Source organism: Nanorana parkeri, unplaced genomic scaffold, assembly GCF_000935625.1.
Source record: "Nanorana parkeri isolate BGI_ZX_2015 unplaced genomic scaffold, ASM93562v1 scaffold1144, whole genome shotgun sequence".
NCBI classification, from domain to species: domain Eukaryota; kingdom Metazoa; phylum Chordata; class Amphibia; order Anura; family Dicroglossidae; genus Nanorana; species Nanorana parkeri.
The window spans coordinates 177,249-202,695 of NW_017307412.1; the positions used below are offsets into that span (position 1 = coordinate 177,249).

At 38.9% G+C, this 25,447-nt stretch overlaps 1 protein-coding gene across 1 annotated transcript; it reads right to left on the reverse strand.

Annotated features, from left to right (window-relative positions):
* Nucleotides 1-4,829: 4,829 nt before the first annotated feature.
* Nucleotides 4,830-24,516, reverse strand: PCGF3 (polycomb group ring finger 3). Its single transcript, XM_018568148.1, has 8 exons — nt 24,402-24,516; nt 16,235-16,331; nt 12,881-12,936; nt 11,382-11,492; nt 10,232-10,320; nt 8,993-9,130; nt 7,232-7,312; nt 4,830-5,538 (listed from the first exon to the last, which is right to left on the reverse strand). The coding sequence occupies exons 1-8, from the start codon at nt 24,508-24,510 to the stop codon at nt 5,491-5,493; spliced, it is 729 nt and encodes a 242-aa protein (XP_018423650.1). The 5' UTR covers nt 24,511-24,516; the 3' UTR covers nt 4,830-5,490.
* Nucleotides 24,517-25,447: the final 931 nt, after the last annotated feature.

The window sequence follows — 25,447 nt, forward strand, 5'->3', positions numbered from 1 at the left end:
AACTGGTTAAAAGAGGTGGGGGGTAAGCATTATGTTTAATAAACAGATCACAACAACCATCATTTCTACGGTTTTTGTTGCTTTTATTACAAGCATATAATATTTATTGGCAAAACACAGAATACAAGCTTCACGGTTATAAATCAAACATTAAGCAATATAACCTCACCCAAAGTCATCATGGGAAAAAAAATTAAACTGATGCAATGTTTAGACAGCAACACAAATGCAAAAATGTAAACTTTGAAGAAGAAGAAAAAAATAATTAACTGTCCATGATTGTATGTTTGTTTATTTAAGTACATGAATTTCTTCAGGCTTTAAAAATACTAAATACAGCAATTATCTTTTAATACATACGTTTATGTATACTGGAACAAAAAAAACAAACACTGGAAATTTGAGTGTCATTTATAAATCGATGAATAGTAAAAGTTAGACAAAACAAATTATCAATTATGAGCAGGGGGAAAAAAACATGAAAATATGATGTACCATTTACATATGCAACCACTGAATATTTAGGATGTTATGTGCCTTTAAAGGTTGACTGTTAGCAAAAGCTGTATATTTAAAACTGTACCTGAAAACTTTATTTTTAACAGTCCAAGTCTGTAACATTGTACAGCTTTGTAAAAAGGCAGAGTAAAAATAGGCAAATTGTTTTAGCACAGTGAACAATCTACTTTTTATACCATAGAAAAGTTAAAAAGGCTGTTTTTATATGAACTCTGTTGAATTATTTTAGTAAGGATGCAATATGGCAATGGACATCAGAGAAAAAATTAATATATAAAGCTATCTCTATGAGAACAAAAATGACATCTTTGAAAACAAGAACATGGGATATCAAGTTCGAATAGCACCATTTATGCATTATTCAGAATATCAAATTGACCTAAATATCAAATGTTCATGAACCTGACAAGTGTAATGCAAAACTGTGATCGTATAGCTTACATTTGATGCATAGAAGTAAAAACAGATTTAATTTTACAACACTGAGTAAACACAAACTGGGGGAAAAAAAAAGCTGGTTTGTAAAAGAAAATCCAGTCCATATTCTGTAAGTGAGTTTTCAGAGCACTGAAGATGTACATTTACTTAAACAAAAACATATTGTGAAATCTATTGCACAACTGCGTTCCTGATGCTTTCCTTTCACTTAAATGAGAAGTCCACCAAAAATGTTTCATTTAGCTTTGCATGAAAGATGATCACCTGCTCTGTAGAGTTTATCTTACCTGCAGGCCACAGTCAAAATACTGTTACATTCCTCCATTTATCTTAGAAACGTACTGCTGTGCCTATTAGTGTTTAGGAAGATTCCCCACCTATGCAATGATTCCTGACACCTAAAGGGACACTAAACTCAGGAGTTAAATCTTAAAAAAGCATTCAAGTACCTTCACTATTACAAAAATGTAACTTATTTGTGTATCAGTCAGCTGTAGATTCTCAAATCATCTCTGACTTGGTGCCGACACTGTCCTTCCTTCTGGAGGGGGGCTACTTTTGTTCCCCGTGGTTCCTGTGTGTGTTATAAAGTAGTCACTGCTCCAAGCTCACTCCTCTGATAGACTACAATCTCATGTTTAGTTGACTAATTTGTTTTGAAGTTCTGGTCCATCACGGAAGTGAACTTGGAACGGTGGCTACTTTACAACATACATGGAGAACAACATACATGGAGAACAAAAGTAGCCACCCTCCGGAAGGACAGTGTCAGCACGAGTTTAGAGATGATTTGAGGATCTATAGCAGAGTTATACACAAATAGGGTACATTGTATTAATCAGGTACTTGAATACATTTTCAAAATGTAACTCCTGAGTTTAGCGTTGCTTTAAGTGAACCTACAGAAACATTTACATGTCTAAACTGGCAGCAGATGTGAAATGTAGTACCTAGAAATATATCTGTAAAAAAATAAGTCAAGGCAACTACACTTGCTATATTTTTCTTGAAATTCAAGAAAAATACAGCAAGTCCAGTTGCCTTGACTTAATTTTTACAGATACACCATGACCTGAATGAATGAGAACCTTCACAGACATACCTAGAAATATGTTCTCTCTGTGTTCCAGAGAGTGCCATAAGCACCAAAACCCAAGGGGTTCCATAAGCAAATGTCAGCCTGCATGTCAAAAATTTTAACTCTGATCCACCCACTACCATCTCCAATGCAATAGCCAACGTAAGTGCCCCACAGGCTCAAGATTTGCTTACTGAATTCTAAAAAGCTTCCAGGTATCTACATTTCACTTCTGGTGTCAGCTGGTGGAACTTTAAAATGCACAGGTACAGTTTTTACATGAATAGGTAGCAAAAACGAGGAACATTAGTGATTTTAAAGGAAATTTGTCACAAGGTAGTAAATGTGGCAAATCGGTCAACAGTAAGTTAATTTAAGCATGTTTGGGACAAACCGGTTTATACTACTCAGATTTTTAAAAAAACCACAAGCGGCAGACTTGATGGACCACCTTTTCTGCCGTCACTCTTCTATGTTTCTTTAAATCAAGTACTGCCATTGCCGGGCACCTGAAAATAGCTGCCTTGTTGTTATGCTGGCCCACTGACATACATTTTTTGCGTATTTGACTAGAGACAAGGTCTTAATGCCAACTTTCCTGAACTGTATGCTCATGTACATACTTGCTCCAAGTCAGGGAGTACTGAAGAAAGTGAGTCAATATCAGTGGGTCAATGTTAGCCAAGCAGCTAATATTTTCGGATGCAGAATTTTAGCAATGGCAATTTCAGGTTACTCTTGTGACAGATTTCTTCAGAGCTCTGTGCACACAATCATAATTTCCAACACCAATGCCGTGATCATCCTCCATCCTAACAAAATGAACGGTTTTGGGTCGCACTCTCCTTTAAGTGAAAAATAATGAAGCTTGTTAAACACTTTATACAAATTTATATGCCCGTAAATAAAGCTGGTCACTTAAACATTTTCAATGGTAAAATAATATAGAAAGCTTAAAATAGAATAAATAATTTTATAAAGTTATTTTCTTTTAAACCCCACTGATCCATGTTAAATTTATCATATATTCTGTCAAAGTTTTTTCTATTTCAATAAGAACTATATTAAACAAAACCTGGCTATCTCTGGTCTCGCTGTAGCAGGATACAACAAAGACATATAATTATTATTTTTGCAGACATTACACAGTGAAATAAGTTCTTCCAACCCTGTTCACTGAAAACACAAAAAGTCTCCACCTTCAAAATATGCTCCAGACACAATAGGCCGAATGTGGCTCATGAGAACAGCACAGATGTGTCACATCAAATCTAAAAAGGAAAAAAAAAAAGAAAAAAGTGCTTCCTTGCCCATTCTCAAATGTAACATTTAATTTAAAGTTCCAGGCGCAACACTACATTGTACCTCACAGAGGCTTTCTTTACTCCTTTATACCTCCTTCATGTATTCTATCTGTAGAATGTTAACTTGAGCAGTGCAACAAGTCCATTGGTCGTGCTCCCAATGTATTACAAGGGAACAAACTGTGGATTGCATGGAAACTGTCATGGTATTCATTTAATAATAAAAACAACTGTTTCTTTTATGCCAAGGTTATTAACACACTGTAAAAAGACAGAGTTGTTCAGTGTATAGATCACTCCTATTTGTTAACACAATTCTCTTATGTAGTAACATGGATAAATAGGGATAGACACCGCAAGCTAGTTTGAAGCTGAAACACAATAGAGCGTGTTTACGGTCAGCAACAAACAGAATAGTGTAGCACCATATCATATTCAAGTGATCGATGAGATAGTTGATCAAGGATCGTATTTTAGTTCATCTTGAGCACATTCTTTCCTTGCATGGTCTCTGGTAACCTATTTTTTTTTTTTCTGCAGTAGAGACCTGGAGATTTTAGTGTGCACAGTTAATGCATTTTGGATTTTCACTATTAAGAAGAAAGTGACCAATTTAAGGCATGTGCACACGTCTGCTTTCCCTATATGCGCTTGAACATTGGCCACACGTGAACTGGTATTCCGTCCACTTAAAATGTGATGACCTTTACTCTTAAAGATCAACCAAAAACAAAAATCTTTCAGAAGGCTGGAAATTTTTCTTTTGGCCAACAGCCCAAAGCTGCTAGAAATGTTCCTGAAAGCAAATTGCCTTAATGACCATTTATTTGCAAGAGTATATTGCGGTAACACAGTTATAAAACCTGAAAACTGCATCATGAGGGGTGCTTTGCAGTCATTAGGGGAATGGTCAAATACAGGATCTTTCATTGACGTGGAATAAAGATCAGTGTCAGCCACAAAAAAAAAAAAAAAAGTGAGAAAGCCACTGGTGGAATACACCAGTGTCCATCTTTGTGCCAGAGGTTCTCAATCATTTATACTGTACCTTGGGCCCTCAAAGACCAATGTGACCATTTTCCAGAACCCAGGTCAATCCTATATTGCTCTGGGATAGCAGGAAGAGTATCTACTTCCTAAAATATGTTCCATCTACAACCAGAGAAAACCTTAATGCAGATGTGCACAAAACCCAATCACTGAACTACACCTATTTGCCCTGGCACGATGACCAAAGACCAAGTTGTAAAAGATGAGCTTAGCACCGAGAACAATTAAGATGACAAACCTACAACAGTGGCCATACAACAAAAAGAATGTTGTCTGGAATAAATATTTCTGCAACCAAACAGATTAGCAGTAACCATGTCTGCACCTTAATGGCCTAAGTGCAAGAAACCAAAATTATAAATAAATAGGTTGTGTTGCCATTGCAGCAAAAGGACAAAAGAGCACCGTGGCACATAACCGCAGGAAATTGTAACCCCTGGGCACTGCATATTAGGCATCTCTGATCATTTACCAAACAAAATCTCATCTCTAGAAGTTCTCCCCATCAATGAACTCAGGGAATAGCACAATCACAATCCTGTCTATCCTTTCTTTTAACGTGTTGTTATTTTGGCTCAGAGTACGGTCCTGGGCTATAAGCCTAAAAACAGACTGTTTATTTTTAACCTACAAAATAAACGTGAAAGTGGACTTTAATTGTAAATGATTTATAAAACCGTTTCACAATTAAACAGCAACCTAAGGTAATTTGGTGTCAATCTTTTTTTTCTTATCTATTAGATATATAGATATATATTTATTTATATATATGAAGATCAACACATCTCAAAAAACCAACTGGGATGTAGTTTGCAGCAAATACATGAATATCCATGAAAAGTGTTTGAGATTTGTAAAAGTCATGCTGGTACTGTCTTGAGTTGTGAAAAATTATCTCTTGTAGAAAAAGTAGAAATATCCTCCTGTCCAGGACTCTGATAACTGTGTTTGTGTAACTGAAGAGGTTCTCCTGTGAGCGCTACAATCTTCTGGCTTGAGTCCGCTGGTTCAGGTCACATGTCGTGAGCAATGTGGTGCACTATGGAGGTGCCCGTGATAGTCTCTGCAAAAACTTCGTCCACAGAGGACACTCAATTTCCGTTACAGCAAGTCCATTTTCGGTCTGTAATGCAGGAGGAGTGGTGCTTTCTGGAATTAAAGTATAATGTTAAATGTAGATTGATGACCAGTCAAGTCATTGTGTTGCTCACTCAAGCTTAGGTTGCTGACTGTGGAGCAGCAAAAGGGAATACTATCGCACACGGCTCAAAATGTCAGGTCCTGAGCTACTAGCCAGGCCTTAAAAGTTACTCGCCACCAGTTGCTCTGCCTGACCCCACTCCATCCTATCCTTATGCACAGATGTACCGGGTGTACCTGGTAACAAACTAATCATTTTCTTGCTGGACCAATAACGGGCATAACACAAACACACACAGCATAACAAACAGGGCATTACACATAAGCACTTGCTCATATTACTCAATACATTCGTGTGTCACCATACACATTCAAAACTGTATCATGTGGCACACGGATCATGTGGCAGAGTAGGGGTTAATCACTGCTCTAACATTTGAAGAGTTTATATACAGTTACAGTAGAAAGCTCTGGTTTCAGAGCCCCAGCCGGGTTTCCCAGGGAACACGGACGCTAGTCTCTGGGAAAGAGAACTTGCACTGAGCATGTGCAAACAGTCTCTAAGCCGCCAGGACGCTTCCCCTAGTCAGCTCCTGCACTCTGAGGAGCTGCTCATCCGTTCTGTGGCTAGACTAGCACATTATTAGCTGCCTCTGTCTGTAACAGGAGCACCAGACTCAATGGCTTCAGTTCCACTCGCTCCCACGCAATTTGCACTTGCAAGTGGAAATTTTAAGCCCTGCTATAGCATGTCACTTGACAGCTCAGAGTCTGCTGGGGCTGATGACATCACATCCAAGGAGGCACTCTTAGGTGTGATGTAAACTACATGGATAAAAAAAGTTAAATGCACATATAACATTATGGGAAAGTTTTTGTTAAAATGGTCCTGACAAGGAAGTAAAAAAAAGTTAAAATTGCAGAGAGTAACTTTATTCTTCCTATCCATAATTCTGGCAAGGATTCTATCCCATATTTCCGTGTGTATAGATGGTGTTTTCCACTGGCCATTTTGGTTCCTTCTGAGGACTTGTATCACATTTGTGCCCTCCACGGACTAGGGGGTCAACAGGAGGAACCACAGAGGCTAGAAGGATAACCAGGTATTCGACAAGGAGTTAAACAGATTCGTCATCTGGTGCTCTGCTGCAGAGCGAAGTTTCGGCAAACTGGCCACCAGACACGTTAGTATAAAGTTGCTTAATCACAAGGTTCTGCAATTATATTTATTTTAATCCCCGACAGGGTCGCTTTAAACAAGACAATACAGTCCCATTTTAACATAATGCTGCCAGATTTGTAGCTTATATCTCAATGTTGCTAAAAGGGTGTGTAGTGCAAGCCTTTTGCAAAAACATTAGAAAAAGCTCTTATTTTTCTCTTTTTCTGCCTTCCTAGCAGTCGTAAAGCAACCATCTAATTTCAAAAAGCAGAGAACAGAGGTCATTTACCCTTGTTCAGACTATGCTATACACGGTTGAGGGGCCACACAGAGGGACGCATCAGATTCCTGCATGTATCTGACAAAGCCATAGGAAGATAGAGTATGTTTTTCACTTTTTTTTTTACAGCATTTCACATTTTATTTCTAAATTTATTTAAAAAAGATTGATCCTGGACTATCACAATACTGATTATTGAAATGTCCAATAAATCATATAAATAACAATAAATGATGTATAGACAGAAACACCAGATATACCTTAAATCTCCATCTTGTAACAACAACAAACTTAAGCGTGTGATCCTTGCCCAGAATTTCTTCATTGCATAAGATATCCAACTAAAAAATGCAAATAAAAGGGTTAAACTCACGTTTCATATGAAAATTATTGAAGGAAACCTGTACCCCAAAAAATATGTGGGCAGTCATTGCCGTTTTTATGAAAAACATAGCCATGTGCCTGTTCCAGTGAGATTTTCACAGGTTGCATTAGAAGCTGCACCAAGTCAGAGAGACCCACCTAACTTCCTGGCTCGACGTCCAGCATCATCTAGACTTTCCTCCCCAGCCCGACTATCCCTGGTCTGCACATTTAATAAATTGGATTTCAGATCTTTCAAACATTAAGGCTCAACATTGCATATGGGCCTTATCTGCATGCAATACAGTCTGCCTAGGAACACCTCCCAAAAGCCAACCCACTGCCTGCGTCAGGGCTGAGGGCAGGGCCGGATTTACTCTCCCTGCCGCCCCAAGGCCAGGTTCCGCAATACGCCCCAAATTTGTTGTTTTTTTTAATCAACTTTTTATTTTTTTATTTCATTATTTCATATTTTTTTTAATCAATGGAATTTTTTTTTCACCTAACTTTATTGCTATCACACAGGAGATAACCAGCCCCTGTGTGATAGCATTTGGAGGTTCTATTTATTGACCCTGTCACCTCCAATACATGAGTTCTAGCACAGCACTGTGCTGGAACTCCTGTGACAGGTGAGAGAGGAAGTGCACGGCTCTCCCCTCTCACTGTCTACACGGAGCGGCAGGCTTACTTTTAACCCTGTCGCTCTGCTCACTGCAGTTAGGAGAGACTCGGCGACGGAGGACGGAACCAGAAGAGAGAGGTAAGTGCAGGGGGGAGGGGAGGACGGACCGGCCGGCTGCAGACTGTCTACATGTCTTCTCGGCGATATCGCCGAGATGACATGTAAACGAACAATCGGCTGCCTCACTCTACATTTAGTCCTGGTTGTACAAAGCAGGACTAAATGTAGAGAGGGCAACTTACCGCCCGGCGCCCGCAACTTCCCCACAAGGACACCGCTGCCGCCCTATGCGCCCTGCCGCCCCGAGGCCGGGCCTCGGTGGCCTTGTGAGAAATCCGGGCCTGGCTGAGGGCTCTTCAGAGGAGTACTAAGGTTCAGGATGCGGTGATGTTTTTAGTTATTCAAAAAACCAAGAAAGGGCGCAGAGAACACTAGCTAGTTAACAAAGTAGTGATGAAAAACTGAAGGTGGTGGCACTTACGTGTGAATGCCAGGATCTGGAAGTGATGTTTTTAGGACACTATATAAAGCATCCTGCAGGCCCCTCCCACCAGCCATGATCTGCCTGCATTGCACAGAGACCTCATGAGGATGTCAATGGGACTAAAATAATGTATGAAAATTATTTTCTTTAAAAAGGTCACTAGTATGTTGATGAAGGGGAAGGAGGAACCAGAAAAGGCAAAACATAAGTAGATTAAACTTCAGATTTAATGCCAGTGACTTGCATTTTTAGAAAGAGGTCAATAATTGCAGCCTACATATTGCTCTATGTACAGGTTTCCTTAAAATTTAATATTTAGAGGTAGGGAGGAAAACAAATTTTTTTTGCGTGCTGTGATATTATTTAGAGAACAAAACATGAACAAAAAAAACAATAATGTGAATTGTAAATATATTATCTATTCCAACTATATATGAATATATGTAGAGGATAAAATGCAATACACACGGTAACTTTTGTATGTCTTACCTCATTGAACGACGACAAATTGAGCTTTTTGGCTATGAACTTTTTTAGATGCAAGACTGTCGCTTGGGCTGAACAGCGTATCCATTTTCGCTTGAGTCCACGCAACTTACTGCTATTGCATTCTAAGCATATACTGACCTATGGAGAGGAAAATAAAGCAAAGAAGACACACTACTTAATAGATCACAATGCCAGCCAAGATTTGATGTTGTGCCACTTGAGAGCATAGAAGATGATACAGGCAGAAGTTCACCTACTGTTGGTCTTTAGAAACAAATACATCTCAAAGCAGATTGTGCTCACAAGCTGTAGTTACTTCGTAAATGATCTCAAAGCTTAGAATCAGAGAGAAGCTGTTTGTCCACATCTGATAATACTAGAACTAAACCAAGCTTCCTTCAAACATGAAAACAAATTAAATATATGGAAGGGAACCGCTTGGCGGCATGGTACCAATGCAATAATGCCAAGAAGATACAACTCTCCCTTTGTGCCACAATCAATGTCTCTAATAAATTACATTTACATGCCTCCAAGTAACAGCTAAATATAGAAAGCTGCTAAATGAAATGCACAGCATGAACAAATACATAGGTCACACAAATGTCATCCTGCATTGTGTTCCCCTCCAAGCTCATTATACACAGGCCCTGCTTTCCATCCTAATAGCCATTATTAGATCACTTTTGTCAGTATACACTGAATACATTGGCACGGAGATCAGGCAGAGCAAGCCCAGCAATTCTGAAATCTGTTAACAATACAACATTTTTACTCTTAACATTTAAGTGCTACACAATGTTTCCTGGGATAAAAAGGTTAAACAATCAAATTGATGCAAAACTATTACACTGCATTGTTTCCTCCTTGCAATTTACTCTGTATTGCTTCCAGGAAATATTGCTTCTACACCTTACCCTTTACAAATAGTGGCCACTCAAAATCAACCCAAAGCTTAATGTCTAGTTACGGATAGCTTCAGAATTCTAAAAGTCACTGTGGTCCAATGGAGTCAATCATCTACCAAACCTTGCATATATCTCTTTAAATGAGAGATCAAAGGGTTTAATCATATTAACTACATACATTTTATTCTGAATCTGTCCAGTTGACAACAGCTACTCTACACTCAGATATCATTCAAGGGAATGTGTATTCCTTAGTAACCCTCCACCCCTTTCCAGAGCAGAAAATACACACAAGGTTGCTACAGCCTGGACTCTGAAGGAATAGGATTACCTGCTCATCACTCCTGTGGTAGTCATGGTCATCCTCTTGTTTTTCCTCTGTTGACTCTTTAGTTGAATTATCTTCTGCTTTTGTTTCACCTACAATAAAAAAAAAAAGAATAAACAATGCTAACTCAAAACGAAATAGGATGTATTGCATGTTTTGGAAAGATAGTGCTATCACTGAAAACCACGCAATTTAAAAGCCAGCTGACCCAAATTGTCACCAAGCATGGCAGAAACTTGTCACACTAGCTCCTCACTTGTCAGCTTGACTGTTTGAAAAAAATGCCATGGCTGCAACTCCCTCGGGGAGAGGAGAAATTTGGGATTGAATGATGGTGTGGTGGACTGCGCATTCTCGGCCTGTTGAGACGGACTGGACGCCATCTTCTGGCCCATAAAAAGGGTTCAGAATTCAATGTAAGCAGTAATCCTCTCTTACCATCCACATGGAAACTTTCTATGGACATTTTCTACAAATATCATGTGGATCTGGCTATTTCTCCATTTACAGGTGTGCTATACATCAACACAGCAATTCACACTTACTCAGCACATCTACCATCTTGTAAAGACATACTGGGTCACTTGACATATTTAGGCTGCGTGATTGATTACTTTTAAGGGAGTATTTCCAGGCAGTAACCTAGCACAGATGTGTGAGTAATGGGAGATTTATAAAATACATATTACACACATATACACACACACACACACACACACACACACACACACACTTCTTTCTACCCACCATCTATATAAATTAGTGTAGATGTTTATACTACTTTTTTGTACATTAGTATAAAATTATAGGTTTACAATTGGCTTGTGGTAGCCGTCTAATACAGGTCATTTAGCCAATGTGTACAACAATGTTTAGAACCAATAGACTGCGGACCATTTGGGAAAAAGGTTACAGGCCATTAATCTATTTGTTATAGCTAGTAAATAGAAATCTGTGTTTTGCTTGCCTATCTGGAAAATCCAGAAGCCTTGATTATTTGTGTGGCGATTCTCACACAGAACTTTCCAATGAAACTATCTTAGGGCAAATCCAACAGATTTACATTGAGAAAATCTTGTACACCATTTGTATACAATAATCCATGTCCGATACAAGGAGACAGAGGCACAGAAAGCACAGTTTCAAATCTCACCATTCCTAACGGCTTCTACATTCTGTTTAACTGTACACGTTTCCCCTTTGATATCACCAGGCACTTCCATTCCAAGCTTGTGATAGAATTCTCTTTGTTTTCGGATTTCCGCTAATACAAAAAGATAAAAAGCAAGAAACAAATGTTCAAAAGGTACCGAGGCCATGAGGAATGAATGTGATGATGATACACAAAGGCCAACACGCATTACCTAGGATGTACAATTGACAACAATTTGTTAAACATTTAAAAATAAAACATCCTTTCTCTAAAGGGTCGGGAAATTCCCTTTAACAAGCTGTGTATATAAAAATTTGTTTCTATTTCCCAGTTTCACTATTGGACTTCCTACACTGCTTTCTGGACTACTATATACTGCCTCTTTGGCCAGAATACCGTCCCTGATTTTAACAGCATGCTCAACTGCCAACAGCTTTCTAAATCATTCATACTTGCTTTAGCTAGGTTAGGTTTACATTTGAGATGAGTAGTGACAAAGAGGAAGTAAAATCTGGAAGCTTTGCCCAAAAAAAACAGGCAGTTAACATGGTAGTGGCAGGGCTTTTGCCTCCTTAGGTCAGAGCCTCCAGCAAGGACAACAGTGAGCAGCAAAGCAGTGAAATCACCAAATCTCTCTAAATCATATAAGACTAGCAGTCAAATGCAGCAAAACCTTAGATTTTATACGTCAGATATACAGATGTAGACATAGAAGTGTCTGGGCACACTCACATACAGGGAGTGCACTTATTTTTCAGGAGGATTTCCAGACAAAAATAAAAAAAATGTCATGGTACAGCTTAGACTTAACTAACTTTTCTAAATCCAACAGTGACAGGGCTTGTTCCAGTCATGTTTGCTCAGACTACAGTTTACGGGGGAATGCTGAATTGTGAGCATCAGTAAATCGTCATCTCCCCTGATTGACAAGCTATTTGCTTGCCTATTAAGGGGGTGGCCATAACTAGCCTTGCCCAACCCTTTCCTCCAGCATATATGCTAATACAGCTAGTTTGAAGGGAGGTGTGCTGGGAAATCTGCCAGGACTATGTAGGATGAGCCTTTAGCAACAGGACCGTTCCTTATACTGTTCCAGTCAATGCAAAGTAAAGCAGTGGTAGAGAGTCACATGATACATCATATGAACGGTTTGGGACAGGTTAAATGGTCACAAAATCCATGACCCTGCCATTTAAATTTGTAACTCGCAGAAAAGAAAGTAGCACTTTTGCTACATGCTCAAGAGAACAGTGCCAACAGTATAATATATACTATGACACCACATTACCCATTTCTCTCTATGCCCTTCTCCCTGCTTGTTTTGGCTGTAAATTTTTAAACTGATGCCCCCACCCCCACCACAGATTAGGCATCTAAATCGAACACAGGTTTAAAATAGTTACTGACACTTTGCTAAGTAAACATACCCATCTTTAATAAAATCAACACCAATGGTTTTTCAATTTGTAAATTCATCTTTTATTGCGGCATAAACCTACCTTCTTGAAGACCCGGCACCAGTTTGTAAACAATATCTTGCATTGTTCGGTCGTGGCTAGAAAAGAGAATCATCAAAACATGAAACAATTGTTATAAATAGTGGATGAGTATAGAATAAAAATAATAATTCCAATGACTGTCGTTGAAAACTTCCCATTTTACACAGAGAATAAAAAACTTCACTGATCAGCCTAGGGCTGGATTGTAGAGGCTAACACACATTCCATGAAAAGCAAAAATAACAATGCATGTTGTCCCTGTGCTGGCGTGGGTTTACTCTGGGTGCTCTGGTTTTCTCCCACACTCTAAAGACATGCTGGTAGGATAATTGGCTCCTGTCTAAATTGGCCCTGTATGTATGTGAGATAGGGACCTTAGATTGTAAGCTCCTTAAGGGCAGGGGACTGATGTGAATGTGCAACTATGTAAAGCATTGCGTCAATTGTCGCCGCTCTATACCTGTAATGATAAAAAACTGACAGTAGGTTTTGTTTTGGTAGAAGGGAAAGTTTTGTTTTTTTTCTCTTCTGCCTAAAAACGTCTTCCTTCATCCGTGTACATGGACTTTAAGACATTTACAGTGCAGTACACACACCCCAGCTTATTCCCACCATAGGGAAGATAGCCTGAATGTAGCAAGATCCCAGGACAATGCAACTCCAGTGTGCATGGGCAGGTGTTATATCATCAGTGGCTGCCCCCAATAAAAAACTGGCCTCAGAAGAAGACAGGCAGAAGATGTCAGCAGCAGTGACATTGGAGGAGGGCACACTAAAGGGTAAGTGTGCCATAAATGTACAAGCATGCTGCAAGAACCCAACTAACACAAAAGGTTCTACAGCAATGCTTTAAATTGAATGCCAAGTTGAATCAACAGCATGAAATGGGTTGGCTAAAGGAGAGATATAATAATTATAAATATATATATTTTTTTTAAAGTTCTCCCCACTATACACACATGGTATGGTAGGGTAATTAGTTAAGACTGAACAATATTAGAGATATTAGATATTTTGCTGTTCAAATGTTATCCTTATGCAATGTCCTATAAGGCATTTAGGGATTTTCCCATCTTTCTTGTGCCTAATGGCAAACAATTATATTGTAATGTATGCCCTTCCATCATCAATAAACAAATCTCATTAAAAGTGTACAAAAAATAAAATAAATACAAATCATTCGCATTTTCAGAAAGTAAAAACTGCATTTTACAAAAATAGAATGTTACTACACAGGGAATGTATTTTACAGACATATTCCATTTAAACTTCATTAGCATAGACTGTAGAAAGTATTCACTGAACGTGAAGCCTAATTCACTGAACTGGTACTTGTAAAGTACCAGCACACAGCCATTTAGACTGAATGCTAAAAGTGGCTTTGATGGAAGAAAATAGGACGCCCTGCTGGCTTCTGTTCAAGACTGAAAACTCTTGTATATTGCCTGGCACTTTCCAAGACGTGTCCAAAGAATGATAGTGGAACTATGAGGATTTTTTTTTTCCCCCCACAAGTGAAATTACCTCTAAAGAGGAATTTACTAGCTCCAGAGTGCTGCTGGTTACTGTACAACGCACATTTTCATTCACATTCTTTTCATAGAATACAAGCTATTAGACATGTGCGATTCTTTTCGTTCCGAATCGAAATTCGGACGAATTTTGGGAAATTCGGACATTCGGATGTATCCGAATTACAGACATATCGAATGCAAACGAATCCGAATTTCCATTTCCGAAATTCGGTAGCGGTAGTTCGAACGTTCGTTTTGTTTTCTGTTCTTATTCGTTTCTTATTCGTTTCGTTCGTTGGAGCAAAGTGACATTAGAGAAGGAGAAAAAAATTTTTTCCCCCTCAAATGTCACTTTGCTGCAAACGAACGAACGAAACGAATAAGAACAGAAAACGAAACGAACGTTCGAACTACCGCTACCGAATTTCGTCCGAATCCGAATTTCCGAATCCGAATCCCGAAATAACACAAATCCGAATTTAAAACGAAACGAAACTAAACAAATTTTTTGGCAGTGCACATGTCTACAAGCTATTCTGTGAGTGGACGAAGGAAGATGAGGGGTGGGTAAATTACATGATCTTCTAGGCCTTGTATTCTGGGAACATAGCTCTGAGGCATACCTCCCACTGTCCCTTATTTGCAGCGACTGGCCCTCTTTTGGAACCAAATCCCTCTGCCCCTCTTTCCTCTACGGCTGTCCCTCTTTTTGGTCTCATATACAGAGATCTATAGGTTCTATCTAACTACAAAAGATGTTATTCTGTACTAACACCTTTATCTTATCTCTTAAATATCTTGGGTTTAAATAAACATTTGACATCAATGCAGATTCCAAGAAACCGTTCTCTTAATTAAAAAAAAAAAAATATGGCATATAAGATTCTACAGACCACAGTGGCCAAGGCATGTGCTTAGATACTAAGTAGGACACAGCTGGAATAGAATGTCTACGGGTGTGTTTTTTTTCCCACTGTCCTACATCTATGTATATCTATATCTCTCTATATACACACACACACACACACACACACACACAGCAGTTATTACCCACTGTTGATTAAAGGAGAACTATGAGGTGAGTGCTTTTCACTCACCTCATAGTTCTAGCCGACCTGTGACAATGAGACTGTCACAGGTCGGCTCAGTAGATCAAGAGGTGAGTGAACACATACCGGGTTCGCTCACCTCTCGATCCTGTCACGGCTCTCTCCCGTGACAGGGGGAGGGGCTGGATTAAGCAAATCATAATTGCTACTGAACTGGTATCCTAAAAGGGGTTCTTATAAAAAAAGACCCATGTTACCCATAAAGTCCCAAGTTCAAGAAATAAATGCCTATTAACCTTATTTGCATAAATACTGGGCTTTGTACAAACTATACTAAAGTTTGACCTTCTCCACGAGAACAACATAAAGCTTTACAAACAATTTCACCCCAATACTGTATCTACTTTGTATTATTACTTTTTTTTAAATAGCCACTAACACAAAATATATTAAAATAGGACAAACGGTACAATTAACAGATCTCACAGCAATCCTCAAAAAACCGCAATCTCTCTCTTTTTTCTATAAAAAGACTTTCTCACAAATATTAGTTAGTTTCATATTTCTGGGGCTTGAAAGCGGACAAAATGGTCAGTGTCCAAGTCTAGTAATCTTTGCAGCTGCAGAATACTAGTCATACCGGTTTACTCAAAAAGCACACAATAACATTTAATTTTCTTGTTCAATAAATATAATACAGACCTTTTTTATTTTATTATAATATGAACAGACATTTAGAATACTAACTGCATTATCTAGGCATACAGTTTACATTTCTGTATTTCACTTACCCTATATACTGCAGAGGATGGCTCTGGTGGATTACAATTCTGCATGTTGGACATGTGTTATTCTCTTCCAAATACTTCACCAAACAACTTCTGCAAACTGCAGAAAGAAAAGGTTGAATTTGTTTCTTAAAAATAACCTTTAAAAAAAAAGGAAACAGATACTCTCTTCTGTTCTAAAATATTACCAAGTAAACAGCATTTTGAGTTTGATTTGATTATAAAAAGGCCAAAAAAAAATCTCTAATTAAAATGTTCTTTCTTGGATACATTATCTGTTTTACCAAAAGGCAGCACTGCATCACTAACGTCTCAATTCAGCTCGCAAACAGTGCCATCTACTGGTCATTGGTCAGGATTCTTCATTATATGAGACGCGTAGGTATGGAAAAGTGCAGTAACCCATAGTAAACTAAAAATATTCTCTCTCATCCGACAGGAGCAACTGTACTTAGCCATTTTCAATATAGAACTCTTAACCACTTTGCATCTGGCACATGTGTTTGATTTTTGCACACATCTTAAAAATCCAAATTTTTGGCAAGAAAACAGTTTTAAACCCCTAAACAATAATACATTTCCTGAAAGCAGAGGCTGTGTAGAATTTAAAAAAAAATGCTAGTTGCAATTTTTTGTTGCACAGGATTTGCGCAAATGTTTATCAAATTGATATTTTTAGGAAAAAGATACACAAACATTAATTTTAGTGCACACAAACAATAGAATACCCAATAATTTTGTAAAACATAACAGATTAGGTTGTGTCAGGTAAATAAAAACGTGAAAACCTTACATTTGCATGTACCTCTGAAGGAAAGCCTTTTTATTTTTTTCACTTTGGATAGAAAACGAAAAAATTCCCCTTAAAATGTGGAACGTAATGCTTATACATCAAGGGCATATAAAAACATAACATACATTTCTTGTGATATTAGTATAGCAACATAGGATGTTCCATGCTACTTTTAAAAGTAGTAATTCCTGCTTACTGACTTTTTGGAAATGTTTTCTCACTTGTTATTTAATCACATGGAGAGAGGCGTTTTACTGAATACTGTAAATACAGTGGAAATCCAAACAATTTTAAATGATCGATGGAGTGGGGGAAAAAAAAAAGGCTAAAAGCTCTAAATTTTTATTGGTGATGGTATTCCTGTTAAGGTGCCCATACACTGCACGATTCTCGTACGAGAATCGCAAGAAATCCCGCGATCGTACGAGAATCGTGCAGTGTATGGAAGGCGTGCGACCGTTTCTACTGTACGGTCGCACGTCTTCCGTCGAACCAGCAGGCTAGAAAACCCGCCGGGAATCGTACGATTCTCGGCGAGTTAGTGGCCTGCTGGTTCGACAACTGCCGAACGCACGCGCACACAGCCCGTTTGCAGTCATCTTAAGCCCGCCCCTCATTGCAGTCATCGTAAGCCCGCCCCTCAGGGGGGCGGGCTTGCGATGATAGAGAGTACGATCTGCCTGTCCTAGATGGGCAGATCGTACGTTTTTTTAATCACTTTACAACCATCGCAAGACTAAGGTCTTGCGATGGTTGTACAGTGTATGGCCACCTTTAAAGTGAGCAGAAATCTCAGTGACCACCTGGAATTCTAGTTACTTGATCACCACATCTTTCAGTACTTAAGAGTACTTGACATGGAACAAGCCCAGAGAAAGTAAAGTCAGAACCCTTGATATGCACGCTTGTTCCAGATCTAGAATTGAAAGTATTGCAGCTGCTAAATCAGCATAACAGGCAACTCGGATTTTTAAGAAGAGATATCAGCAATGGAATCCTAAAGATCCATTCACACCATATCCATATTAGGTGTGAACGGCAGATTAGGGATTCCTGCTGCAGGAGATTGCACGTTCTTGACAGGGGAATCCCTAATCTGCCATCTACAAGTGGCAGCTGGTACCCATTCAAGTTAATAATTGGGTGAAAGCTGCTGTATTTGAAAGTGGCAGAACACCAGCACACTGCATGTTATCGTATGTGACATTATTGCATGTGGTTAGGAATCAATCACTATCCTTGCAGTTTGGATGCGATTGATTCCTAACTGCATGTAATGGTATCAAATAAATACGAATAAATATGGTGTGCTGGCTTTCAAATGCAGCGACTGTCACCCCATTAACAACTTGAACGGGTGTCAACTGCCGCTCGTAAGCAGCAAATTGCAAGTTCCTGACGCAGGAATCCCGAATAGCACCTAAAATAGAGGTGTGAATGGATCCTAATTCTCTCTGACTAATAAAATGAAGGTACAATATTTAATATATACTTCCTTAAACACTTCACTACCATCAAACATTTTAAACTGACAGAGTGGTGGATGAGGTGTTCTGCAGTGTCATTTTAAAAACGGCACTTTGGATTACACTGTGAGACAGCACAGATCATGGTCCAATCAGAGTGACTCTGTGCCTTGTGATTGCTGTGATGTGAACACTGCAAATGCTTACCTTTGTAAACCCCTCCCTTTCTTTCATAGTGGAGAAAGGGGAGAATGAAGAATTTCAAGAAAGAAGCAATCCTATGAATATATATGTTATAAATCTTTTTGTGGTACCTTTACCCCTCCATCCTTTCCCTGTAGTGCCTGCTTATAAAAACACCTTTATTTGGTTAGCGTTGTATAACCAAGTGATGTTACCCCCTTTTATGACTGAGCTGTTTTTTTTAGTTTCTGTTCATAAATGACTGATGCAATTTTTACATTTTTGCTGTGTAATTCTTCCACAGCAGTAATATACTTTCTTATTAAGTGCACCCACACATCATGTATTGTTTTTTAGAGGACAGATAGGCACACATATATGATTATAAATATATAACGCCTCACTAAGTATAAATTTAAAAAAAAAAAACAAACAAACACACAACACATCTTTTTCCCAGCTTTGATTATTATTTTTTAGAATATAGCACATCCCTTCGATTTCAAATTTTTTTCTCTACTTTTCAGCCTAAAACTAAAAGGCTAACATTTAATTTTTTTTTTCACTAAAAGCTAATAGTGGTTAGGTTAGTGGCATACATTGTCACTGTCACTAAGTTTCACACAGTGACAGCGACACATACTTTGAACAATCACCAATAATTAAAAAATTAGCCCATTAGGGTGAAAAACAAAATTGTAAAAAGGGTTAATTTTTTCATTATAATATTAAAAAATATTTTTTTATGGTATTAAACTTTTTTTTTACAATTTTCTTTATTTTTTTCCATACTTTGCACTATTTCTTTTATTTCAGTTATATCAAGCAGTAATTGAGAATGGATCTCACTATGACTGCTTGATAATAACCAAAATTTAAAAAAAATGATTAGGCTGTTCCAAACTTAGGAACAGCCAATAATAAGCTTAGTGACTGTTCCTGAAATGCAGATCTTGCAGCATTTCAGGAACAGCTCTCGCTAAAGACTTCTGATCGTTCTGATATATAAACTGTTTGATACAATGTTTCAACAAAAACAACATTTTGATTCATGTTTCTATTGCACACATGTAGCAAAAAGCTGATACACAGCGGGATTTCCTAAACCCTTATGTGTTCAGCTGTCAAACATTGATAGTAAGTGAGGTGAACACCGCACAGCTATTACTGCGAGATAACAGATCGCTACAAGCGATCAGGTATCTGTCAAAGCTTAATTCTTTCATTAATGGATGCCTCAATGCTGAGGCATCCATTAATGAATGGTATCTGCTGATCTCAACAGTTACCGGCTTTTGACAGCTCCAAATAGCTGATCACGTACAGTACAGAGCACATCATGAAGGGGTTACTCAGTTTTGTTGCAGCACTGACATTTTAATGAAGGGGTATTAGACATAGCTTGGTACTCAGGTGGTTAATCATGTTAAGAAATAAAATACTGGGGGGTGCCAACAAAAAAAAAAGCATATACATTTTAAGAGATGTTGTTATCAATACATTTCTTTTCAAAGTTGAATTGAATTACGGTAGCAATGTGTAGTATGAGGTTTGCTCACAAGATGGCAATAATCAAATGTATGCTAGCATCACCATGTTACATGCAGGACATTCAAAGAAAATGGCAGAAGCACGGTTGTCGTTCAAGGAGAGCAAGACAATTTCGAAGTGGTACTTGAAATTCGCAAAAATTGTGGAAGTACAATGACAATGAAAGCGTGAGTATGCAAGAGAACCTCCAATACGCCTAACAATTGCACACATTTGTGATAAGTTTGAGACGCATGGTAGTGTGTGTGATGTGCACAAGGGGAGATCTGGGAGTATTCGCACAGCAACAAGTCCTTCTTCTGCTCTTGTGTTGGAACAGTTTACACCAGGGGTTTCAAAGTACTGTCCCGCAGGCCAACTCTGGCCCGCAAACCAGTACTATGTGGCCAGCAGCCAGCTGACAAGTCAAGCACATGGTCACAGACTGCGTACAAGACTTGCAGAGGCAGCTACACAGTCTGCATCTCCGGCGCATACAGTCTGCATAGCTGCTTCTGGCTGTGCAAGCACTCCGATCCTTTCGGCTTGCGTTCTGACAGTCTTCACTGAATATTGGCCAAAAGGATGGATTAGTAATTCTGCACCAGACCTTACCAATCAACCACTGGATCACCAGGGATTGTGCCTCCTCGCTGCCTCCCTATACTTAAGCAGGCGAGGGGGCTTGCGAGGGGTGTATTATTTTGTGTGCAGGGAGGGGGTTACACACTATTGTGTATTAGTGTGTGGGGGTTGTATTTTTATTGAATTTCTGCATCATTAACAACTTGTGTATAATAGAGGGTTATCATGCATTTATAAAAAAGTGTACAGCAAATGTTTAATCTACAATAAATGGGAAGCATACAATAAAAGGTTTAGGTGTACGTTTAATAAACTGTGATAAAACTAGCTTTATCACGAGTTAACTTTACTCAGCAGATCTCTTTGTTTTTCTCGGCTGCACAGAGGCTGTTTAATAACCTGCGAAAAGAAAACTTCTCACGTAACAGCTGTGAAAGGCTGAGATAAGTTATCTCAGTGATCAGTTGAGAAAGCAATGTGGGGAATGTATTCTGAGCTGCACAATGACATCCTTTGTGATAATCTGCAATCCTCCTGACAGGATCGTAGTTTAATCTGCCAAACCACCCATTAACAATATTACAAATACACCTTAGTGTACAGTGAAAGTTATTCCCACAGCAAAGGTAATTGTATGCTGAACTGCAAGTGATCAATGTGCAGTCTGCATGTAGTATGAAGTTTTGGGCAATGAGACAGCCAAGTGCTTAAAGCAGAACTCCAGGAATTTGTATTTTTATTATTAATCCTTGCAGGGGAGCTACACCCACACTGCAAGGGTTAAGTGTTCATTTGTGTCTAGGTGCTAAAATAACAAATATATACTCATTGAGCCAGCTGTCACAGAGCTCCCTCCAGTCTGTCCCCTCCGCAGCAGACTGGAATGTTCCTCGGTGTCCTCACGTCTATGCAGTGTATAGACGTGATGATTTACTGGACCTTAGACCACTGCAGAGTAGGGGAAGAGACATTCCACAGACCGGTCTAAGACCCCATTCACACCTAGCGACATACCTTTTGCAGCGGATCCGCACGGCCGGGATAGCGCGACTTTCAGGGCGACGTTCCAGCGACGGTAGCGTGACCTTCCCCGTCGGGCTCCATAGAAAAAAAGCAAAATCGCGCAAAATCCGCCGGAAAAAGGGTCCGGTAGAAGCGACTTGCGACCGCGACAAGGGCAAAAATGCGCGATATCGCGGCGGAAATCGCGCGACAATTCGCTATATGTGAACGGGGCCTTAGACGACGCAGGTTTGGAGCTTCGGGCGAGTAATTCTTTGGGGTTTTTTTTAACAGACAAAAAAGGGCAGTTGAACCTTCCAGTGCGGGAGTAGCCCCACTGCAAGGGTTACTAAAACAATTACTGGAGTTCTGCTTTCACATACTTTTACTGCAGCCTGTGTAAATTCAAAAATCTTCCCAACGCAAATGAATCACAGCAAGCCTTCCTCCTTAATTGATTCCACCTGATCACACTGGGGCAGCTCCACAAGGCAGGGAACCTTAACATCTATAGAATGACAAAAAAGGAGAGCACCCACTCCATGTGAAGGATTGTTTAATAATTTGCTTTTTTTAAAAGGGTTAACCCTTGCCACTCGCTGCTGGAAGATGACTTCGGTCGTGAGACGACTTGGCTGTGCTTCGGCTTTTGATGGGCGATAGCCTCCTGTGAGGGGAACCATTGAATACGCTTGTGTCACTTTTCTCTTGTGAGTACATTACCATTTTTTAAAAGCAAATTATTAAACGATCCTTTAAATGGAGTGGGCGCTCTCCTTTTTTGTCATTCTACTTTTACTGCAGCTATAGTGGGTAATTTATAAAGCAGTGGTAAAGCCTTACTAAGGCCATGCCACTTATTCTCAAAATAAGTATTTTCTGGCAGTTTTTCAAAAGCACATAAAACAGAAACAAGGGATGATGTATTTGTTTTATTGAATGAGGGGGGAAAACAAAAGGAAAAAGTGCCCGGAAGGGAAGCCCAATCACATAACCAGTCAAACCAAGTGACCGAGCTATCCTCCTATACAAAGTTCTCTCTGCAGCGTTATGTTACTGTTGCCTGCGTTTCATAAATGGTCCTTAAAATCCAGGTGCAGTACTACGTAAAACTATGATGCCCTGTGGACATTGGCATGGTGTTGGTACTTGGGGTACTAGGTATGCTTGTGGGAATCAGGCAGTAACAGTGGGAGATTATAAGTTCCTAATGTAAATAGTTATACGCCTGTGTTAAGTCTGTAATTCATCTGTGCTAATTTTTTCAATATAGTCCACACCGACCATACTCCATATAAACTGGCTACAAGACCAAGGCCTTCATTCAGTGCCTCTGAATAATACCTTAAAAGAGATAAGTGTTTTCTTAAGGGTCACAGGAGGACACATACTAGCGTCCTCCTGTGACACAAATCTCAGTATATCGTGAGCTACAGCTCGTGGTATACTGAGAACACAGCAGCCGGGACGGATCCCGACATAAAACTGTTGAGATCCACCCAGCTGCGTGAGTGACAGCGGGCTCTGCCTATCTAGAGGCAGAGCCAGCTGTACCCTCCCCCATCTGTTCCTCCAGTCAGCGCTGGAGGATCGGAGCGGGGAGGGGGGGAATCTGTGCAGGAAGCCGTGACTGACAGTTCCCTCACTGCCCGATCTACTGAGACGGCGTGCGATAGTTTCATTGTCACACGTCGGCTTGAACAATGAGGATGAGTGATTTTCACTCACTTCATAGTTCTCCTTTAACTATTTACAGCCAGTCACCTAGCTTATATAATGGATATAACTTGCACAGTGAGCAGCAGATATAAAATACACAAATTAATGCACATAGGTATTAACACATTCCATGTATTTTTTCTTCTTAATAGAACCATTTTAAAGTACCTGAATTTGATTTGTTTAATAGAACCGTTTTAAAGTACCTGAATTTGATTTTTTTAATAGAACCATTTTAAAGTACCTGATTAAGCATTTGCTTTTCTGCAAATGCAGTGACAAAAGGACACACTGATCACCTATTCAGACTGTACTAATAATGTTAATGAAATAATTTGGATTTTTTGAAAAGTATAAAAATTAAGAGTATAATAGCAGATTGGTGATAGATGGAGGCAATAATTGGTTGAGGCTTGCAAATGCAAAATGAAGGATAGATGTATATATGTTAGGGTTTTAAATTACATTTTGTGAAACTATATAATAGATAAAAGGTACTTGAATGTATTTTTAAGATTTAATTTCTGAGCTCAGGGTCCCTTTAAAAGTCTGTCTATAGCATGTCTATATCATCTGTATATGTCTATATCATCTAAAGATATGATTCTATATGATGTAGTACTCCAGAAGCCAACTGTGTAAGTTTTTATGAGTTTACTACAACAATTTAGTTAGGAGAACATATTGGAATATAGTGAAAACAATCACCCTTGCTGACAGTTTATACATGTAACTTGTAACAAAACTAGGTGTACAAATCTGTATAAAACGTCAGGAGAAAAATAAAATCTTTCAGCACTGTCAAACCATTTCATTATGATGGACTACTGCCTGTGGGTCCCTTTTTGCCCTGACTATCTACTGTATATCAGAGTTGTAGAACAATACTTACAGGTATGTAAGCACTCTGTCACAGTAGTGGCATCGATAAGGTAACCATTGCACAAGCGACATGTGATATGAGCGTTGATATCCCAGAGTTTTATCTTTCTGGTCAGCATCTTTGGTGTCTGGAATAAAAGGGGAAAAAAAGGTCAAAATTATTAGAAAATGAACGAAACGTGAAAATAAGTAACACTTATGTAATTATTTTACAAAATTAACCATCAAAGCAATTCAGACGTAGTAATTTTCAAAATGTAATACTAAAAGCATTGCGGGAAACTGTATGTGTCGGTGAAATTGTAACTTTGAGACATAAGAGCAACTTATGTAGTAACCATTACAAATGTCTGGGAGATCCAATTCATAGGTCATTGATGCGTTCTACAAAATATATATTTTGTCAACACTGACATTTTAAGGCATAATCAGCAAGACGGATGGTTTTCTATTAGTTTTATTTTCCATAATTAAAATGTAAAGAGGAAAGCCGCAGCATTCGCTAGAAAACACATGTCCACTTGGCCCACTCCCATCTAAATCCATTCATTTAATGTTTAATTGAAGACATATTGATATTTATGCAATTTTACCCTAACCAAGAATAACTGTTTAATATGCTTACAAAGAAAGTGCAATGTAATGCATGTTTTTTTCTGGGTTTCTGTTAGAAAGCATTACCCTCTCTTCCTGTCCTGACAATGTTTCATCAGACAGGAAGGAAGGGAAACTGCAAGAAATAAAAATCTGACAAGGGTTCTAGCCTTTCCCCATTTATTTATTTCTGTTGGCAAGTTCTTCTCACTTTCTTTCTGGTGAATTGATTCCGGAGGACAGGAAGTAATGGTAAGTCCTTCTATTGGAGATACCAGAGAGGGTTCTACCCTTGGAAGTGGCATAGTATATAGGCCCCTAGAACCGGCAAAGTATTATATCCTATTAACAAAATAACTCAAAAAACTAAAAGGGAAAGGTTTAATTGATGGATGGCTTCAGCATGCCGCACATGCTTTCACTATAAAAAGGTGCCCATACACCTTACGATCGTCCGATAAT